The sequence below is a fragment of the Poromitra crassiceps genome, assembly GCF_964638095.1.
Source record: "Poromitra crassiceps genome assembly, chromosome: 1".
NCBI classification, from domain to species: domain Eukaryota; kingdom Metazoa; phylum Chordata; class Actinopteri; order Beryciformes; family Melamphaidae; genus Poromitra; species Poromitra crassiceps.
In genome coordinates, this window is record NC_139623.1 from 103,895,527 (window position 1) to 103,917,074 (window position 21,548).

Consider the following 21,548-nt stretch of genomic DNA (forward strand, 5'->3'; position numbering starts at 1 on the left):
TCATCATCGCTGTTCCATTATTTTGACGTTATCCTTCCAGCCATATTGTCATCATAATCCTCTTTTGCAGACTGACTTTCCCTACTATGTTATAAATATACTGATGTGGAGTAATGGCTGGAGGATTTGCATATCCCTTCTCTCTCATTATTAGAGGACTGATCCAAAGATTCAAACTAAAACCACATGTTAATTTCAATGTCAATTCATTTTGGTGGCAGAAATGTTTAAATGTAGCTGTTGTTTTGTCCACACACCTTTTCATACACTCACCACCTGCTGACCTCAGCCATGGTTCCAGCAGATCTTCATATTCACATAACTGCATATCTTACTTTTAGCTTCAGTTGACTACATTGACCTTGGTGATTAGCTGCAACTGTAGGCAGATGGTGGGGGGCAGGCTGAGCCACACTGTCACCAGGATTATGATGGCTAGTTAGCACTGGCATTCTCCCATCTGCACAGATAGATGAAAATACAACAAATGAGAAACGCGCGAGTGCCGAATGTAGAGGAGCTTGTGGGTAAACATGTTGGAAAAGGTGTAAAGGCAGTTGGGACAAAGACACATGTGAATGACAGAGAAATGAAGGAGTCTGTGCAGAGAAAGAGAGAGGTTGAGGAGTGACAGTAGAGAGCTGAGGTGGTGGTTTTCTGTGTCGGGGCCCTGGTCTTCTCTCTGGTGACAGGTGGTTTTCTGTGCCAGGCCCTGGTCTTCTCTCTGGTGACAGTAGAGAGATGAGGTGGTGGTTTTCTGTGCCAGGCCCTGGTCTTCTCTCTGGTGACAGGTGGCGGGGGAACTCCTCTCTCTGGCCTTATTGGCTGCTGTTGGACTGCTGACCCTTGATCTCTCAGCATCTTGTAGTGCACTTCTGGAAAGAGGCGGCCCCACAAGGAGCCGTGCCTTCAGCCGGCCCCGGTGCATCATGGGCGACTGAGTTCCCAGTGTCACCACTGCCCTTGCCCCACCCTCAGTCTCCTATGCTATGAGGCATCAGCCTTGGGAGCTTCTTTCCTTCCATTCTTCAAGGAAGGCGAGTCGGATATCTTGACTGTCTTCCGACGAGGACTCTGGTCACTGGCTAGCTCGTGTAGCGATGGCTCCTTATACATGGTGACTGTGTGACAGTGTGAAGAAGAAATTGTTGGTTATTACTTGAGGTGATTTATAATCACTATTTTTCTTATCAAGTTCCTTTCTGATTTCTCTCCCATTTTCTCCCCAATTGTACTTGGCCAATTCCCCCTGTTATCCCGGTCATTACTCCACGCCCTCTGCTAATTTGGGGAGAGCCATAGACTTGCAAATGCTTCCTCCGATACATGTGCAGTCGCCAGCCGCTTCTTTTCACCTGACAGCGAGGGATTTCACCGGCAGGACGTAGTGCACCGTGGGAGGGTCCTGCTAATCCCCGCCAGTTCCCCTCCCCCCGAACAGGCACCCCAACTGACCAGAGGAGGCGCTAGCGCAGCGACCAGGACTCATACGCCACCGGCTTCCCACCTGCAGACACAGCCAATTGTGTCTGTAGGAACGTCTGACGATGCACGGAAGTACTGCTACTGGGGATTGGACCCAGGTCTCCATTAGCCTGGGTAAACCCAGCCTCCACGTGACCTCCATGTTTTTCTTTTGTTTATTATTACAGGCATTAACGGCAGCATACAAAACAACAACTCTGGGGTTTTTATTGCCGTCATCACTATCGCTATTTTGTAATGGAACAGAAACGACAATAAGGCCGTTACTATAGTTGTCAGCTGCAGGACGGTATGTCAACAATATGGCGCTGTCCGGGGTTAGCGAATAAGGTCTATAGACAAACTTCCAGACGCAAAACGTACGTTACAGGCATAGTCTGTGATGTCACGCTGAAGGCTGGGTTCACCCAGGCTAGGTCTCCATGGTGGCAAGTGAGTGCTTTTACCTCTACACTACCCAGACGCCCCCCAATGAGCCAACACATTGATCTGGAGGTTTTGGAACTGTGCCAAGTGATCAGAAAAAAAGAATAATCAGAGCTCAGGAAAAAAGGCCACAAACCCTCTATGACTTTAGGCAGGAAGTGAGAAGCTCCTTTGGTCTTCTTTACCCGGTTGCCCTTCATCATCTGGCCCTCACGGTTGATACCGATGTACCAGGAGCGACCCGAGTGGGTCTGGCGATAGAGCATGGAGGCGTACGTCACGTAGTAGTTCTCAAACACACTCTCCTTGAACCTACACTCCGGAGTGAAGTGCTCCTAGAGAGAGGGAGGAGGGGGGAGGGTGCACTCATATTAACAAACAACAACAAGTGCACGTCATGAGAAAACCGCAACATTTCTGGGAGCCTTTGAAATTGAACACCAGCGCACGCACGCACGCGCACACACACACACACACACACACACACACACACACATGCACACACACACACACACACACACACACACACACACACACACACACGCACACGCACACACACACACACACACACAGACAAAGAGTGAAACACATTAATTAGGTGAGTTTTTTCTGAAGGAAAGGATGGCTATAATTATATGTGGACTCGCGTTTCTTTGAAAGCATGAATATGCTGGTCCTCATGGGAGAGCAGGAAACAGTTGCATACATGAAGAAATTGCATTAACATCTCTGGTAAACTTAACACATTCCCCCAAGGAGAAGTACAGAGCAGATGAAAAGCATTTGGGAAACTGACAGCCACACCAGTACACACTAAATCCACACATAAGCTGCTTTCACACATGAACATACATACATACATACATACATACATACATAATATACATGAATAGTTTTAACATCAAACTGTGACTGTTTCAAATGCAGCCCAAGTTAAGAATTAATCCAATTAGCATACTGTGTGTGACTGCCTATATCTACCCATGAGTTTTTTTTCCTCTCCGGATAGTCGTGAGACTAATACATGCTTCCTCTGATGCATGTGCAGTCGCCAGCTGCTTCTTTCACCGGCAGGACGTAGCGCGATCCCCGCCCCCCTCCGAACAAGTGCCCCGACCGACCAGAGGAGGCAGAACTCATACCCCACCGGCTTCCCACCCGCAGACACAGCCAATTGTGTCTGTAGGAATACCGCTGCCAGGAATTGAACCCGGGTCTCCACGGTGGTAGGCGTGACTGCCTATGAATGCACATTACAAAATCAACACTGCAAAAGTTGGATCAAGTCCAACAGTTCAAGTCTTTTTCTTTTTTTTTGCATGTTTTTTTTTAGCAGGGGGTTCACTATCTGGAGGAAACCCCAGGGGAGCACAGGGAGAACATGCAAAACTCCACACAGAAAGGCCCTTTTTTTTGGGGGGGGGGGGGGGGGGGGGGGGGTTACGGTGGTGCAGTGGTAAGCGCTGTCGCCTCACAGCTCGAAAGTCCTGGGTTCGATTCCCACCTGGGACGCTGTGAAGGAATGCGTGCCCGTCCGCATGTCCCCGAGTGCCCACCGACCCCACAAGGGCCTTTCTGTGTGGAGTTTGCATGTTCTCCCCGTGCCTCCCGGGGGTTTCCTTCATATAGGAACCCCCTTCACCAAAACATGCAATATCCTGGTTGCTAATGTGGTTCCTCCTCTGGTCGTTAGGGGCACCTGTTCGGAGGGAGGGGAACTGGTTGGAATAGCGTGAACCTCCCACGTGCTATGTCCTACCGGTGAAGCTTCCTCTGTCAGGTGAAAAGAAGCGGCTGGCTAACTGCCCATGTCTCGGAGGAAGCATGGAGCCAGTTTCGGCTCTCCCCAGATCGGCAGAGGGTGGAGTAGCAACCAGGATAAATAAATTAAATTAGCACTAATGGGGGATAAAAATGGGATAAAAAATCGGGGGGGGAAGGGCCTTTTTGACAAGCCCAGCTGGGCTGTAGGCACTGAGGACATGGAACTGGGGACACCCTCAGTGCCCACAGCATCCCATGGTGGGAATCGAACCCAGTACCTTCTTGCTGTGAGTCGACAGCGCTACCACTGCGCCACTGTGCCCTCACAGCTCAAGTCTTGAGCAAATGATCACATTGCCACAACCCCCGTCCCTCTCTGCCCTCAGCATCAGGACTACTGAACCCTGCATAATGTTGTCTGGTGATAGTAACCAATAGCGACAGATATACATCTCTCTTAGTCTCCATCAGGGTCGTGACAGGGTCCTTCCCCTGTCAGAGAGCAAAGCCAATCTGCACGATTGATTTAGTGAGTGCAGCAGGGCAGAAATGGCTGACTGGAGAATTTCTCTGGGATGTGGGAAGACAGAAGAGGGACGAAGGGTGACAACTTGGCATAGAGGATCTTTAATAAAGACCCAACAGTAGATTGAGAAGGTATAAGAGACCTCCAATATCCCACTCACCACAGGTCATCGGCTCTCTCCTTCACAAGGAGCCATCATCCTTTTGGCCCAGACGGGAACTGCCTACTTTGTGTCCATTGTCTGTCCACCCCTGTCTTCCTGCTCCGCATCCACTTATAGCCATTTAACCGCACTCTTCCCTGCCGTCCAAAACTCAACAAACTCTCCCACTCTCGCCGCATCTCCGAGCTATTTCAAGATCCTCTGACAGGTTTGATATCTTCTGCTGTGCTAACACAAAGAGGATGGGATCGATAGATGATCCTCCTCATTCATTATTAATCAGGCCAGAGAGCAAGAGGGCTGGGAAGTTGTGGGGGGAGAGCAGAGACAGAAGGGGAGAGGTGGAAGGAGAGGAGAGAGACAGGAAGAAAGGAGCAGGCCAGGCGGGGGGGAGAGAGAGAGACCTGCACCTCTGCATCTCCCCGGGGACCAGAAGAGGAGTGCTAGGCTGACCAGGGCTGCAGTCCCCAGCAGCACCAAGGGTGTGACACTCACCGAGAACCATTCTGTCACCAGAATGGGGGGGGTGGGGGGGTGGGGGGGTGGGGGGGGGGTAACACCAGCATGAGGGACACTGGCAAACTGAACAAGCTGGTGAAGAAAGCCAGTTCTGTAGTTGGAGCTGAACTGAGTAGTCTGGAGGCGGCCGCAGAGGCGAGAATGAGGAGGAAACTCCATCCCCTCCATGATATGCTAATGGAGATGAGGAGCACTTTTAGCCACAGACTCATTCCCCCCCGACACGCCACTACACGCTCTGGCCAGTCCTTTGTGCCAGACGCCACAAGGTTCCACAATAAGAACTGAGGACCTGTAGTCACTTTATGCATTTTTGCACTTGCTTTTTGCACATGCATTCTTGCACATGGCTCTGCACTTTACAAATCACGGACTTTGCACATGGACTCATTTATTTTACATTTTTTATTGCTTTGATCTCTTTTATGATCTTTTACTGTCTTCTGCCTATTCTGTACTTTTAACCACTGCTGCTGTTGCTGTTTTTTAGACACCTGAATCTCCCTACGGGGATAAATAAAGGTTTCAATCAATCAATCAAACCAGGCAGCAAGCTTGGGCTTGATACTAAAAGCTGTAGTTCCTCGAATGGCCACTTGAGGCTGGCTCCAAAAGCGAGTCAGTCCCAGTTCACCCCATGTTAAAATGCCCAACTTTACAACAGGATTTTAAAAATACACCACGGTTTTGGTCTATATAGCTAATTCCACCTTTCAGAACAACTGAATGGGGGTGAATTTTTATCTCGCTCACAGAGTAAAATAGATGATAGAAAAGGCTATGATTTGGGTATGATCGACAGGTCACCAGTCCAGTGATTGCGCAGCTTGCCGATCACGGACCAATAGCAGGCGGAGCTCCGGCTCTGTGGCTGCGCAAGAACCCCAAGACAACGACAGCCACACTCCCATCTCATAGGCTTCAAAACCAATGGGTGACGTCATGGTGACTCCATCCATATTTTGTATACGGTCTATAAGAGAACCCATCACTCTGACAGAACCACTCAACCTCTGAAATGACTCCAACGAGAACCCCCCTCTCCCAAGTCATCCTATAATTGCACCAACGAGAACCCCCCTCTCCCAAGTCATCCTATAATTACACCAACGAGAACCCCCCTCTCCCAAGTCATCCTATAATGACACCAACGAGAACCCCCCTCTCCCAAGTCATCCTATAATTACACCAACGAGAACCCCCCTCTCCCAAGTCATCCTATAATTACACCAACGAGAACCCCCCTCTCCCAAGTCATCCTATAATTACACCAACGAGAACCCCCCTCTCCCAAGTCATCCTATAATTACACCAACGAGAACCCCCCTCTCCCAAGTCATCCTATAATTACACCAACGAGAACCCCCCTCTCCCAAGTCATCCTATAATTAGCCTCCATAATCAGTCCCCTGAAATGAGCCTAATGATAGAATCCACATCTTCTTTATTTCATTCATCAAGAGAGAGAGCTATAGGCCAAACGATGACACAAATGTCCAGGAAATCCACACAGACAGAAATGACTCGTCGCGATCACCTATCACAATGTCGACGCGCCACTCCACTGTAAATTGATACGAACGGGTTGCGGTAATTATCCCCATCTCTGGAACTCACCTTGAGGTCACCTCCAGTCCTCAGCAGAACAACACAGACCACCCGGGGACTAACCACTGAATAGGCAGTGCATCATCAGAAATATCTCTGAAACCACCAATTTGGGCTGCCTGGATGAAGAATTGCTGAGGATGTGTCGCAGTGAAAGGCACACTTTTTTAAGACCGACGGAGGGGGATATTTTCATCTAAATGCTGAGTGCTTGGACTAAAAGTATGAAATGAAATCAAAACCTCATCCTTCACTCCTGACTCATTGAAGGACTTGGGCAGCCTCCTTTACGCGTGCGTCTCAGGCCAGAATGAATTCTAATGAAAGCAGACGAGAGAGGTAATATCTGGCCTCCGTGCTGAGAATCCTGACGACGCGGAGAACCTTCTTATCATGCAGAGCAGTGTGCCGACCTTCCCCTCCCCCTCTCCAACCCCCACTCCCACCTCACCTCCTTCTTCATCCCTTGTGTCCGATTACATCTATTCTACCTGCTTCACGAAGCTTAACTCTCAATGCCACCAATACACTGGGATTGCACTTATAGGCACGCAAGGACAATGAAGTACCTGGCAAAAGTATGCACTCCAACGCTCACAGGGCAGGGTTCCATGACTTTGCCCAGCGTCTTTTCCTGCTTACAATTAGCAAAGACGTAGTAAAGACGTAATGGGAATAAAGGGTGCAAAATATAGCAAATCTAAGATAATGTGTGTGGATAATGTTTCATATCTTCCTATTCTTTAATTTGTCTTGTATCAAAAAATACAAAATAAAAACACATTTTGAAAACGAGCACTAATGACCGTGAAAAGGCGGCTCTAATTCTGGAATATAAAATGTGTTGGGGGATTTCTGTGATGCGTAAATACTTGCAGTCCCCTGTTTAGACAGCAGGGGTCATAGTGCTCATTGAGGCTTCCTATGCCTATTGACCGTCCCATCAGCTCCCTGGGTAATCTATGCCTAGCTGCAGTAATCCCGTCATATTTCCATAGTACTGCATTACTGCTGCATCAAATCACTCCAATGATAACTTCAAATGTTAAAGCTCATTAATAATCTCCCCCTCTTGGCACTTTTCACTCTCTCTCTCACACAGACGCACACACGTGCGTCTGTGTGTGTGTGTGTGTGTGCACGCACGCACGCACGCACACACACGCACGCACACGCACGCACGCACGCACGCAAACACACACACACGCACGCACACGCACGCACGCACGCACGCACGCACGCACACACACACACACACACACACACACACACACACACACACACAGACAGCCAGACAACAGTTTGTGTGCGAGAGTTGGTACGACTGTGTGCAGTGCAGGAATCCACCAGCAGGGCATGATGATGATGCCACATTATGTAAGTCAATAAGGCATGGATGCACTTGTTAAGAGGGCTTTACAGGGGATGAGACTGCAGTGAATAGCATCTGGCACTAAATATGTCTGCTCTGTCTAATGCTTGATGCTAGCCTGTTGTAGCATGATGTTCCCATGACACGTGCAGAGTGGAGCATAACACGACCCTCAGTGACAGGAAGTGACCAACTCCACGCTGCCTGCTCCCCTTTACTCCATTAAAGGGAAACTTTTCCATTTCAACCAGTATTGTACCATTGCATTGTGGGTAGTATATGCAGTATAACTTCCTTCCATGAAGCCTGCACCCAGAGCTTCCCGCTCATTTGCCGGCTAAGGTCCCGCCGGGTGACGTGTCACCTGGTAAACCATCCTGATCACGTGACCTCACATTCTGGTTCATTCTGTGGATCAGTCTGGCCTCCAGCCCCGCCCCCCAGTGATTCTCAGAAATGACAGTGCACGGGCCAAGCAGGCACCTGCCTCGTAGTTGACAACGTAACCGGCCAAGCAGGGATGCTGCTGGCGACACAGTACCGTGGCTCCCGAAGCAATGAGCAGTAATGTTAACGTTAGTAGAGTAAACACAGCCATGAGTGCTGTTATTGCAGAAATAGACCCAATAACAACAATTAAACAACAACATGAGTAAATGCACCAGCGTAGTTTCTCGGCGGAAAATACATTTTCGACGTTCTTCCGAGTGTATTTGGATTGAGTTTGGCGAATTCTGATTGGCTGAAGGAGTTTATCTGTCAAGGCAAATATACTCCCACCCACTGAAATCGCAGACTACACACTTCTACTATTAGAGTGAAACAGAATGTGAGATCATGTTATCGGGAATGTTTTAACCATAGGCTAGGACTTTGGAGATCGGCCTTACAATCTACCTTTCTGCATTTTCTGTAGTGGTGCCTTCAAGAATGGTCAAATGTGGGTCTCCCAAAACACTCCAATCCCGCCCCATGCTATGCTAGCGATAGGGAAAAGCAGACGGGCTATATTTGGAAGAAAACTAGTTTCATGATCCGAGGCTGAATATTGCGCTGTTGAATCAGACACAACAGAGTCTGGAAGAGGAAGCGACCACTCGACTGCAGCCACATTTAAGCTGCAGCTAAGCTAAGCTGAAAAGCTTTTCTGCGATTCATCCACAAGATCTAAATCTAACAAACACAAAAAACAACTAGCTTCATAATGTCGGAGCAATAGCTGCAGTGAGTAAACCTCACTCCCTGATGACTCTAGCGACAGATGCTATAATGGGTTTTAGCCTCCTGGCTAGAGTGTCCGCCTCCCATGCCGTAGGTTCTCGGTTCGATCCCCGGCTGTGGGAGGACCTACACAACGCAGGTTACTGTGCACCATTACAACTTATGAGGCTGAATGCTGTTGGATTCAGACAAAACAGTACGGGGCACGGTGGCAGCACTGTCGACTCACAGCAAGAAGGTCCTGGGTTCGATTCCCGCCTGGGACACTGTGGCGCTGAGGGTGTGTCCCCATCCCCATATCCTCAGTGCCTACTGCCCAGGTGGGCAGGGGCTTTCTGCATGGAGTTTGCATGTTCTTCCCGTGCTCCCCTGGGGGTTTCCCCAGATAGGAACAGGGTGGGAATTTCGTTGTTTTAGGGGCAAGGCCATTTGGCTTTCAGCGTCGCATATTTTTTTAGGGCACAAAGCCACATGCCAGGGCACAAAGGCCATTGCTCTATTGACATCGTGAAGAGCAATTCTTCTGAAATGTGTGTTAAAATGAGCCAATGACACATCCTTTGCATAGGGCAGGCTACATTAAACTGAGACCACTGACGCTTTTAAAGCAACTGACATTAGCAGGCTGCTAGCAGGGCACTGCCAAGGTGGCCTTAGGGATCTCAGGGCATCACGGCCAGAGGGAGGGGCAACAGAGGCCTCCATGTAATTCCCACCCTGGATAGGAACCCCTCGCTAAAAAACATACAAACAACAAACAGAGTGTGGATGAGAGGGAGAGCACGAGAGCTGTAACCGCCTCAGCCGAGAGAGATGCCAAGAGAGAGCGTGGTTTGAAATTACTGTAGCAGTTGCTTGTGTATCATCAGCATCATAAGCATTTTCTACTTTGGCCAATCACAAAGACTGCAGGCAGATGTTAGCTGCAGTCCAGCAGCACTCTTAGGTGGTTTTTGGAAGAGGAGCACTGGTGCAAGTTATCATGAATGAATCAGAGGGAGGAGCTTCTGCCGTCCCTAAGTGCACTTAATTGGCTGCCTGACAAAATATCTCGTTATCATTCCATTTCTCCACTTCATCCCCTTCCTCTCACTCTGTCCAATCATTCTCTCCACTACTTTCCCGGTGTCCACCTTGCTATCATGCTATCTGCCTGCTGTTGTCCTCATCTCAATGCAATCTTCCCAGGTAAAGAATGGATAGGACATAGCCACTTATCAGAGTGGATCTCTCCCTCTCTCTCTCTCTCTCTCTCTCTCTCTCTCTCTCTCTCTCTCTCTCTCTCTCTCTCTCTTTACATATACCGTATATGAACATTTCTTTGTCCCTCTCTCTGTCTTTCACACACACACACACACACACACACACACACACACACACACACACACACACACACACACACACAATAGTAATTATCGTGTTGCTGTACTGTAATTAATCACAAGTACAAACACACTATGCACATACAAACAATTATCCAAGCAAACACCCATAAAAAATACATAAAAAAAAGTGCTCAAACACTGAGGACAAAACATGGAATATTTGCATTTGCATGAAAACAAATAAGAATGTATGCACAAACAAAATGCATAATTTAGAATAATGAGCATAGCCCATTTCAGAACAAAAAAAAAACGGTGAAAATATACGTTTGAATTGCTGTGCCCCCTCCCCCCCCATTGTATAGCAGAACATACTGTATAGATTATAAAATGGGGCAGGGATGAGCTAAGCTCTATTTTTGTATCAGGATCAGCCATTTACCACCCGGTGTCTCCTGCAGGTAGTGAGGCTGAAATTTATGCTGGAGATGAGGCAGCAGTGGGCTTCCCCTGCTTGTTACGGTACTTGGAACAACGTGTGTGTGTGTGTGTGTGTGTGTGTGTGTGTGTGTGTGTGTGTGTGTGTGTGTGTGTGTGTGTGTGTGTGTGTGTGTGTGTGTGTGTGTGTGTGTGTGTGTGTGTGTGTGCGTGCGTGCGTGCGTGCGTGCATGTGTGTGTGGAGGAGGGAGTTTTTTTTACAATGGAAAATGATGAGTGAGTCAGGAGATTATAAAGTGATAATAAGCTAGGTGAGCAGCAGGAGAGGCAATGTATGCAAGGAGACAGGAGAATACCACCCACCCACCCATCCACCCATCCATCAGTCACCTCAGCTTGTCTCAGCGTGACAGTGATGAGCTTGTTTATCATGGGAACATTCCCCACATTCCCCTGCATTGCCAGGTTCTCCACATGCTCTGCTGCTGTATCGCACACAAAACGCACACTTTTTGTCTCAAAAGCCAATAGACCTAATCAGCGGGATGTTTACATTTACTTCCGGGTACCCCTGAGGTCCACACATTATAATGGCGGTGGACGGCACAAACTGACGTGTTGAAGACAAAAACAGACAAAGAAGACAAAAATGGTTCGTCCGTGTTGTGTTGTTGTTTAATATCATTCATAACAACACTTTCACTAACGTTAGTGGAGACCAGACTAGCTAATTTACCTGTTGGACCAGACCAGAGTAGACTTGAAGCTAAATTAAATTAACGTGGCGTCAGTAGCTCTTTCTCGCCGAGAAGAGCCTGGTGACGCGAGGTTAGTAGCTCTGTCTGTAACGTTAACAAGTCTGCAAACAAACAGCGAGTTTGACAGACAAACAAACGTTATTAGCTAGCTAACACTACATCAAACAAACACAGAAGAAAGGCTAGATACGTCGGACAAGCATGTTTACCAACCGTTTAACCATTTAAATTGAAAGTAGTCGGCCGAAAACAGCGAGAGGGTTTGACAGCATTTATTTGACAACACGCACATTTAAACCTGCCGCCTTCCCCAAGTGGTACCCGGAAGTAAATTTGTTTACATCGTGACGTCACGGTGATTTGGTCTATAGGCACATGCACTTGGAGCATGTGTGTGTGTAGTGTGCATATGTGTGTAACGAGTCATACAATCACACCTGCACTCCCACCTACATCAGAGAGTTGAAGGTGGATACAAAATCAAACATGCATGATATTACGCATAGTATACCAACTCATGCCTGTGATTGTGTGAGAGATAGTAAAACAGAGGGAGAGAGAGAGAGAGAGAGAGAGAGAGAGAGAGAGAGAGAGAGAGAGAGAGAGGATATTCTTTGAAAGAGGTCAGAGGGGGCTGCAGCACAGCTATTGACTGGTGCTGAGGAAATCCCTTCTCTTCTCTGTTCACAGAGGCGAGGCACAAAAGACTCTCCACTGCTTCTGTATGCTAATCACAGGCTCAGAGAAGAATACGAGTTGGGGTATTTGCCATAATTGAAGCTTTAAGCTCTCACATGCACAGAAAATGCTGTCAAGCTCTTCATTTTACATCTCATATGCATAACACAATCCCGCATTCATTGCTTTAACTCTCACAACCGTCAAAACACTCTTGCACATAATGGCCTTACAGTATTATAGAGAGCCAGAGTGAAACGTCACTTCCTGCTTTCTCCCTGTACCAGCGCTGAAAAACGTATGAATGGCAGTGAACGGAGAATAACGTTTATATAACTTATAACTTTTTTGATGCCGTTTGAATTGTGCCACGGGGTGCCAACGTTAATTTGGTCAATTTAAGACATAACTTTGCATGTCAAGAAAGTCACAGTTTGTCGTCAAACTGAAACGTAGGGGTTTGCAGAGAGTTCCCCAAACTTTTGAGAGTCAGATTGAAAAAGTAGCCGGATCATGTTCGCGGCGTTTTTCCAGTGGTCCTTTTCCCAATTAATAAACAAACCTCAAATATGTATCCATGAGTGTGACAATTGAAATAATACAAATAAACATTCTTATAAAGGCCCAATGCTCAATTTAATTATAAATAAAACAATATCCATATTGCAAAACACAAACAGGCAATGTATATTTTTAAGAACAAAGAAAATACTAATAACTATGTTTCCCACAGGATTTGGCGTGATTGTGGTGGGTAGACCTTGCTTGGACCCTCTTGGGGGGTTTGGGGGGCCATGCCCCCTGTAAGAAAAATGTGTACATTTTAAACTAAAATGCAGGAATCACTTTGAGAACCAATTTAAGAGGCTAGATCAGGGGTGGGCAATTATTTTTCATGGGGGGCCACATGAGAAACTCAGATTGTTGCTGGGGGCCGAACAAATATTGTCATGCCGTAACCCAGGAACTTTGATGATAGAGAGGACCACAAAAAAATGTCCTCGCTACCAGAGGGCCAGATTTTGCTGAGGGTTGAGGGCCAAACGGCGCCGGCGTGGAAAAATGTGGGGCATTTGAAGTCAGGTTTAGAGGAATAACTCATTTTAAATTAACAGTTGTGATGTCATTATTCAGTCTAACCAATATTTGATCCTTTTCTCACTCACTCCTATGTCACCACTTGCTCTCCCTGCAGGGCTTGAAATTAACTTTTTTGACCACCTGCCAATATGGCTGCTAGACGTTACCAGCCAATTAGAATTTCCACTAGCGAAAATGTTTTTCTATAAATAAACCAGAATATGAGTGGGTTAATTTAAGCATAAGTATCAGTAAGTGGCCCGGGATTCTCAAAGCCTGTGTTGAGGGTCACACAAACAAAAATGCACACTTGAAGCTAAATAAATCCAAAACCAACAAGTAAATTATTTACAGTTTTACTTCAATGTAGAACAGTAATTTCTTACACATGAGATTACTTTGAGCCTTTTAGTCATAAAGATTATTGAAAGATATTCCATATTCCAGACTGAAATGTTATAACAGAAGAGTATTGGCCAGAATGACATGAACATTTGAACACTTATTCAGCGGGTATCTTGTATGTTGCGTTCAGGTGCACCGTAAAAAAAATTAAAATAAAAATATTTTATTTTTTATTTTTTACAGTGTAAAAGTACAGTATAAAGTAACCGGTAGGCCAGAGGCCAGTAGGCAGAGAAATCACTGGCTACCGGGGCTTGGGGAACTACCTGGGTTAGTTTCGTATAAAAACTACATAGCCTGTGGAAGCTCGTGGCATGTCACTGGTCTTCAGCTTTGCCGGTAGAGAAAGTGACGTCACTCAGGCGACAGTGCATGTAGTCTTTCTGATTTATAACTTCTAGTGCAACAGTTTGGCGACAAACTGTGACTTTCTTGAAAGTCACAAAAAAGTTGCAAAGTTACGTTTTAAATTGACAAAATTAGCGTTGGCACCCCGTGGCACAATTCAAATGGGATCAAAAAAAGTAACGTTATTCTCCGTTCACCGTCATTCATATTTTTTCAGCGAAAAGCAGGAAGTGACGTTCACTTTGCCTCTCTATATAAAGCTTCACATAAAGTTGCTCCAACATTCAACACCAAAACTTTTATAAAATGCAGTGGCTCCTGTATTACTGGCTTTCCTGGGGAAGCTAAGCAGGTCTGGCCTAAGATACTACTTGGATGGGAGACTGGTACTGTAACTGGTGATGGAGGACCAGTAGGAGGTGCTCTTCCCCTCTGGACTGAATGGTCTGATGAATAATATGGACTGATGAATAATCTCCCCAATGCCGCAGGGCAGAGGCGGGGACTCTGTCCTGTAAGTGAGCACCATCCTTTGGATGAGATGTTAAACCGAGGTCTTGACTCTCTGTGGTCATTAAAGATCCCATCGGCACTCTTCGCAAGAGTAGGGGTGTAACCCCGCTGACGCCCTGGCTAAATTCCCACACAGGCCTTCCTTCAATCATGGCCACCTAATCATCCCTCACCACTTAATTGGCTCATTCAGTCCTCTACTCTCCACCGTGATAGCTGATTTGTGGTGAGCGTGATGCAAAAGCGGCTGCCAACTACATGCCTGAAAAAGTTTCATGACTGCATCTTGCACGGTTTTGACACTAAATCTGTCCACAGACATAACAGGCATATAAACACCTGGCAAAGTAGCCTATTCAAAACCACTTCTGTGGTAGTTCTCACACACACACACACACACACACACACACACACGTCACACACACACACACACACACACACACACACACACACACACACACACACACACACACACACACACACACACACACACACGGTGAAAACAATACCAGCCAACACTGTCACCGCTTGTAATGACTCAAGTCTCAAGTAAGTCTAAAGTCTCAGTAAAGTAAATTGACGGCACTTAACAAGTAGGATCAGTTCAAGTCAAATCAAATCAAATCAAATCAAATCAAATCAAATCAAATCAAATCAAATCAAATCAAGTTCAATCAAGTTCATGTCTAAGCTAGATTTATTACATTTGCAGCTATGTGGGTGATGCAATATTTCATACCCAAGACATCACAGAGGCAGATGTCGCTGCGGGGTCTGTTTGAATGCAGTAATCAGCTTAGATAAATGACACCTGCTGCTCCAAACAACAGGGAGGAAACTGCTGAATGTTTTGCCACTCAGTCCCAATTGAAGTGGTGTGTTCCGGTGAGAAAGTGACGTCGGTGGTGCATACCCTCTATAGAAATCCAATATAGAGCGTCCAATATAGCTAAGGAATATGAAGACATACATACAGTATAGATAAGGAATATGAAGACATACATACAGTTATGTTTTTTGTCACCAAGATGTTTGAACAGTTCACTCGTGTCACCTAAGATTACGTGTCACCTGGCTTCCCGATCCCGAACATCTTGCTACTGTTTTACATAATCTAGCACTCTGAGTGACTTGGTCAAGGGAGTGGAATATGAATCTGGGAGCATGTTTTGCATACTGCTTTCCTGAATAATCCAAATGACAGGAGTCATGGAAAAGCTGATGCCATTCTGTGACAAGAACTTCATCTTGCCTCCCACATGCAAAATATCCAGAGTCGAAGAATGAAGCTGCTGGCTGGCTCGCACTTTAATGGAAGAGAAAATGTCCCTGGACGTAGGGACTAATATACTAAGTATGTCACCGTCAAGGTCTGGATATGAGCGAGGTGGTGTCATCAACACTAAGTATGTCACCGTCAAGGTCTGGATATGAGCGAGGTGATGTCATCAACACTAAGTATGTCACCGTCAAGGTCTGGATATGAGCGAGGTGATGTCATCAACGCTAAGTATGTCACTGTCAAGGTCTGGATATGAGCGAGGTGTCATCAACGCTAAGTATGTCACCGTCAAGGTCTGGATATGAGCGAGGTGATGTCATCAATGCTAAGTATGTCACCGTCAAGGTCTGGATATGAGCGAGGTGATGTCATCAACGCTAAGTATGTCACCGTCAAGGTCTGGATATGAGCGAGGTGATGTCATCAACGCTAAATATGTCACCGTCAAGGTCTGGATATGAGCGAGGTGATGTCATCAATACTAAGTATGTCACCGTCAAGGTCTGGATATGAGCGAGGTGGTGTCATCAACACTAAGTATGTCACCGTCAAGGTCTGGATATGAGCGAGGTGATGTCATCAACGCTAAGTATGTCACCGTCAAGGTCTGGATATGAGCGAGGTGATGTCATCAACGCTAAGTATGTCACTGTCAAGGTCTGGATATGAGCGAGGTGATGTCATCAACGCTAAGTATGTCACCGTCAAGGTCTGGATATGAGCGAGGTGATGTCATCAATACTAAGTATGTCACCGTCAAGGTCTGGATATGAGCGAGGTGATGTCATCAACGCTAAGTATGTCACCGTCAAGGTCTGGATATGAGCGAGGTGATGTCATCAACGCTAAATATGTCACCATCAAGGTCTGGATATGAGCGAGGTGATGTCATCAATACTAAGTATGTCACTGTCAAGGTCTGGATATGAGCGAGGTGATGTCATCAACGCTAAGTATGTCACTGTCAAGGTCTGGATATGAGCGAGGTGATGTCATCAACGCTAAATATGTCACCATCAAGGTCTGGATATGAGCGAGGTGATGTCATCAACGCTAAATATGTCACCATCAAGGTCTGGATATGAGCGAGGTGATGTCATCAATACTAAGTATGTCACCGTCAAGGTCTGGATATGAGCGAGGTGATGTCATCAACACTAAGTATGTCACCGTCAAGGTCTGGATATGAGCGAGGTGATGTCATCAACGCTAAGTATGTCACCGTCAAGGTCTGGATATGAGCGAGGGATATGAGCGAGGTGATGTCATCAACGCTAAGTATGTCACCGTCAAGGTCTGGATATGAGCGAGGTGATGTCATCAGCGCTAAGTATGTCACCGTCAAGGTCTGGATATGAGCGAGGTGATGTCATCAACGCTAAGTATGTCACCGTCAAGGTCTGGATATGAGCGAGGTGATGTCATCAACGCTAAGTATGTCACCGTCAAGGTCTGGATATGAGCGAGGTGATGTCATCAACGCTAAGTATGTCACCGTCAAGGTCTGGATATGAGCGAGGTGATGTCATCAATACTAAGTATGTCACCGTCAAGGTCTGGATATGAGCGAGGTGATGTCATCAACGCTAAGTATGTCACCGTCAAGGTCTGGATATGAGCGATGTGATGTCATCAACACTCCTCAGTGCCTTGTATCTGTCTGAGCGCCCAAGCTCTTGTGAGAGTGAAATGAAGCAGACTACAATGGATGATAAACAATACAATGATTGAATTACAGACAGTGGCAATCAATACTGAGACTTGCAAGTCATTTTGAGCTACAGTATCATACTTCAAGTAACAAGCAAATCTCCAGTCATCAAATACGAGCTTATATGTCAAGTCTTGACTCAGAGCCCAGTAAGTCATAAAATGATACTGTAAACTTTGTGACTTGAGTCAGACCCAAAGTCATGTCCAGAAACAAACATTTGACTGAGAAAACATGCCTGCTCTAACAGATTGCAGTAATACCTGTAAAGTAGCTTACTTAGGGAAAATCAGTCAAACAAAGATAAAATGATAAAAATTGTGCTTGAACATCACTTCAAACTATAATCAGTGTGGGAATTCTAATATCTTCTACAGATGTAAAAATAGACAGAGATGCAGCTCTGAACTCTCATAAGGTCAAGCTGAGATGTGTCTATTCCAAAGCACATTCCATATTGGTTTTTCTTGAAGTTTGAGTAGTTGCACGCTGTTAAAAGCAGTTAAAGCTTGCAGCCTTGAATCTATAAAAGGTTACGAGGCTCTCAAACAGCAACACACACAAAAATGCAGAAACTTTAAACATCTGACCCAATTAAGCCCCAATACTACTGGACTGTCTGTCTGTCTCTCTCTCTCTCTCTCTCTCTCTCTCTCTCTCTCTCTCTCTCTCTCTCTCTCTCTCTCTCTCTCTCTCTCTCTCTCTCTCTCTCTCTCTCTCTCTCTCTCTCTCTCTCTCTCTCTCTCTCTCTCTCTCTCTCTCTCTCTCTCTCTCATCACTTCACCCAACACCTGACAGCAGGTTGGGCACTCACTCAGAGACCACAGCACTTCCCAAAGCCTCTGACTTCACTCAGAGGCCACAGCACTTCCCAAAGCCTCTGACTTCACTCAGAGGCCACAGCACTTCCCAAAGCCTCTGACTTCACTCAGAGGCCACAGCACTTCCCAAAGCCCCTGACTTCACTCAGAGACCGCAGCACTTCCCAAAGCCTCTGACTTCACTCAGAGGCCACAGCACTTCCCAAAGCCCCTGACTTCACTCAGAGACCGCAGCACTTCCCAAAGCCCCTGACTTCACTCAGAGACCGCAGCACTTCCCAAAGCCCCTGACTTCACTCAGAGGCCACAGCACTTCCCAAAGCCTCTGACTTCACTCAGAGGCCACAGCACTTCCCAAAGCCCCTGACTTCACTCAGAGACCGCAGCACTTCCCAAAGCCTCTGACTTCACTCAGAGACCACAGCACTTCCCAAAGCCTCTGACTTCACTCAGAGATCACAGCACTTCCCAAAGCCTCTGACTTCACTCAGAGACCACAGCACTTCCCAAAGCCCCTGACTTCACTCAGAGACCGCAGCACTTCCCAAAGCCCCTGACTTCACTCGGAGACCACAGCACTTCCCAAAGCCCCTGACTTCACTCAGAGACCGCAGCACTTCCCAAAGCCCCTGACTTCACTCAGAGGCCACAGCACTTCCCAAAGCCTCTGACTTCACTCGGAGACCACAGCACTTCCCAAAGCCCCTGACTTCACTCAGAGGCCACAGCACTTCCCAAAGCCTCTGACTTCACTCAGAGACCACAGCACTTCCCAAAGCCCCTGACTTCACTCAGAGGCCACAGCACTTCCCAAAGCCTCTGACTTCACTCAGAGACCGCAGCACTTCCCAAAGCCCCTGACTTCACTCAGAGACTGCAGCACTTCCCAAAGCCCCTGACTTCACTCGGAGACCACAGCACTTCCCAAAGCCCCTGACTTCACTCAGAGACCACAGCACTTCCCAAAGCCTCTGACTTCACTCAGAGGCCACAGCACTTCCCAAAGCCTCTGACTTCACTCAGAGGCCACAGCACTTCCCAAAGCCCCTGACTTCACTCAGAGATCACAGCACTTCCCAAAGTCTCTGACTTCACTCAGAGACCGCAGCACTTCCCAAAGCCCCTGACTTCACTCAGAGATCACAGCACTTCCCAAAGTCTCTGACTTCACTCAGAGACCGCAGCACTTCCCAAAGCCCCTGACTTCACTCAGAGATCACAGCACTTCCCAAAGTCTCTGACTTCACTCAGAGACCGCAGCACTTCCCAAAGCCTCTGACTTCACTCAGAGACCACAGCACTTCCCAAAGCCCCTGACTTCACTCAGAGACCGCAGCACTTCCCAAAGCCTCTGACTTCACTCAGAGACCACAGCACTTCCCAAAGCCCCTGACTTCACTCAGAGGCCACAGCACTTCCCAAAGCCCCTGACTTCACTCAGAGACCACAGCACTTCCCAAAGCCTCTGACTTCACTCAGAGGCCACAGCACTTCCCAAAGCCCCTGACTTCACTCAGAGACCACAGCACTTCCCAAAGCCCCTGACTTCACTCAGAGACCACAGCACTTCCCAAAGCCCCTGACTTCACTCAGAGGCCACAGCACTTCCCAAAGACCCTGACTTCACTCAGAGGCCACAGCACTTCCCAAAGCCCCTGACTTCTGTGCTTGAATGGTCAATATATTCACAGGATTTCTGCACCCAAAAAGATTTCCCTATCTCCGTTCTCCACTGCCGCTCCGGCGCTCCCTCAACCACACACACATGCACACACATGCACATACGTACACACACACACACACGCACGTACGTACGTACGCACGCACACACACACGCACGTACGTACGCACACACACATACACACGCACGCACACACACGCACGTATGCACACACACTCGCACACACACACTCGCACACACACACACAAACACACACACACGCATGCACGCACGCACGCACACACACACACAGACACACACACACACACACACACACACACACTACGATTTACCCTGCTACTATTAGTCTCTCTAATAATCATTATATGACTGCACCTAGTCCCATGCTTTATTAAAGTGTTTTAATGGACATTGTAAATAATCAGGGTACATTAACCAGTTACGTCACTTATTATGCACACACAGACACTTTCGACACACACACACACACATACACACACACACACACACACACACACACACACACACACACACACACACACACACACACACACACACACACACACACACACACACACACACACACACACACACACACACACACACACACATCACAGCCATAACCCTTGTTGAACAGTTAAAGTACTGTTCTAACTACTCTATTATACTTAAGTCCTCATAGTCAGATCCATATCCTCCACATCCTGGAACAAAAGACGAACTGAACCTATATAATCCAAAATAACCGCAATCGATAAAGCTGTGAATGCCGTTCCTGCTCTCCCTATATCTCTGTGCATTCCACTTCAGCACCATGCTCAGCAAATAGCTTCTTCTAGTGCAAAGCTCAGGACCATGGACAGCGACTTGTGTTGCTTCAACATATTTTGCTCCAGCCAGCCAAAAGCATAGCCATCTCAACATGTGATCAACAGCAAAATATGATAATTTCTATTAACACGTTCACTGCCGTGGACGAGATATCTCGTCAAGCAGAAACCAACGGTTGACTGCCGTGGACGAGATATCTTGCCCAAAAAAAAAAAAACGAACGTGTACAACCCATTCCACCGACCCACTAAGTGCTCTCCAGACTAGAAAAAGCCGAGCCAAAACTGCAGGGGAAAGCGCGAGGAAACCATTCTCATACTGTAGAATGGTTTGGCGAAAACGCTTTCGCGCTGGCGCACAACGGTGGCGCACAACGGTGGGGGGTTCCAAAAATAGACTGGGTGCAACACACTTTGAAACACGCAGCATAAATAAGCCCAGAATCGCAAAAGCTTCATCAAAGCTCTCAACCGAAACCCCAAGAAACGAGCGAGCCCATCCAGACTCGCCCGACGAGGGGCAGCCAGGCAGCACAGACAGCAGCAACTCGCTTGTGACACACCCGCCCGCTGCAGCCACGGAGGGAGGAGGAG

General features: G+C 47.2%; 1 protein-coding gene across 1 annotated transcript in view; it reads right to left on the minus strand.

The window, feature by feature from the left end:
• Positions 1 to 987: 987 nt before the first annotated feature.
• Positions 988 to 21,548, minus strand: part of fgf11b (fibroblast growth factor 11b) — a gene marked incomplete at both ends in the record, with an annotated part of 63,815 nt that continues 43,254 nt past the window's right edge. Inside the window, 2 exons of the mRNA XM_083646686.1 lie at positions 988 to 1,121; positions 2,048 to 2,246. Of these exons, the coding sequence (XP_083502812.1) occupies positions 988 to 1,121; positions 2,048 to 2,246 (333 nt within the window). The remainder of the gene's footprint in view (positions 1,122 to 2,047; positions 2,247 to 21,548) is intronic.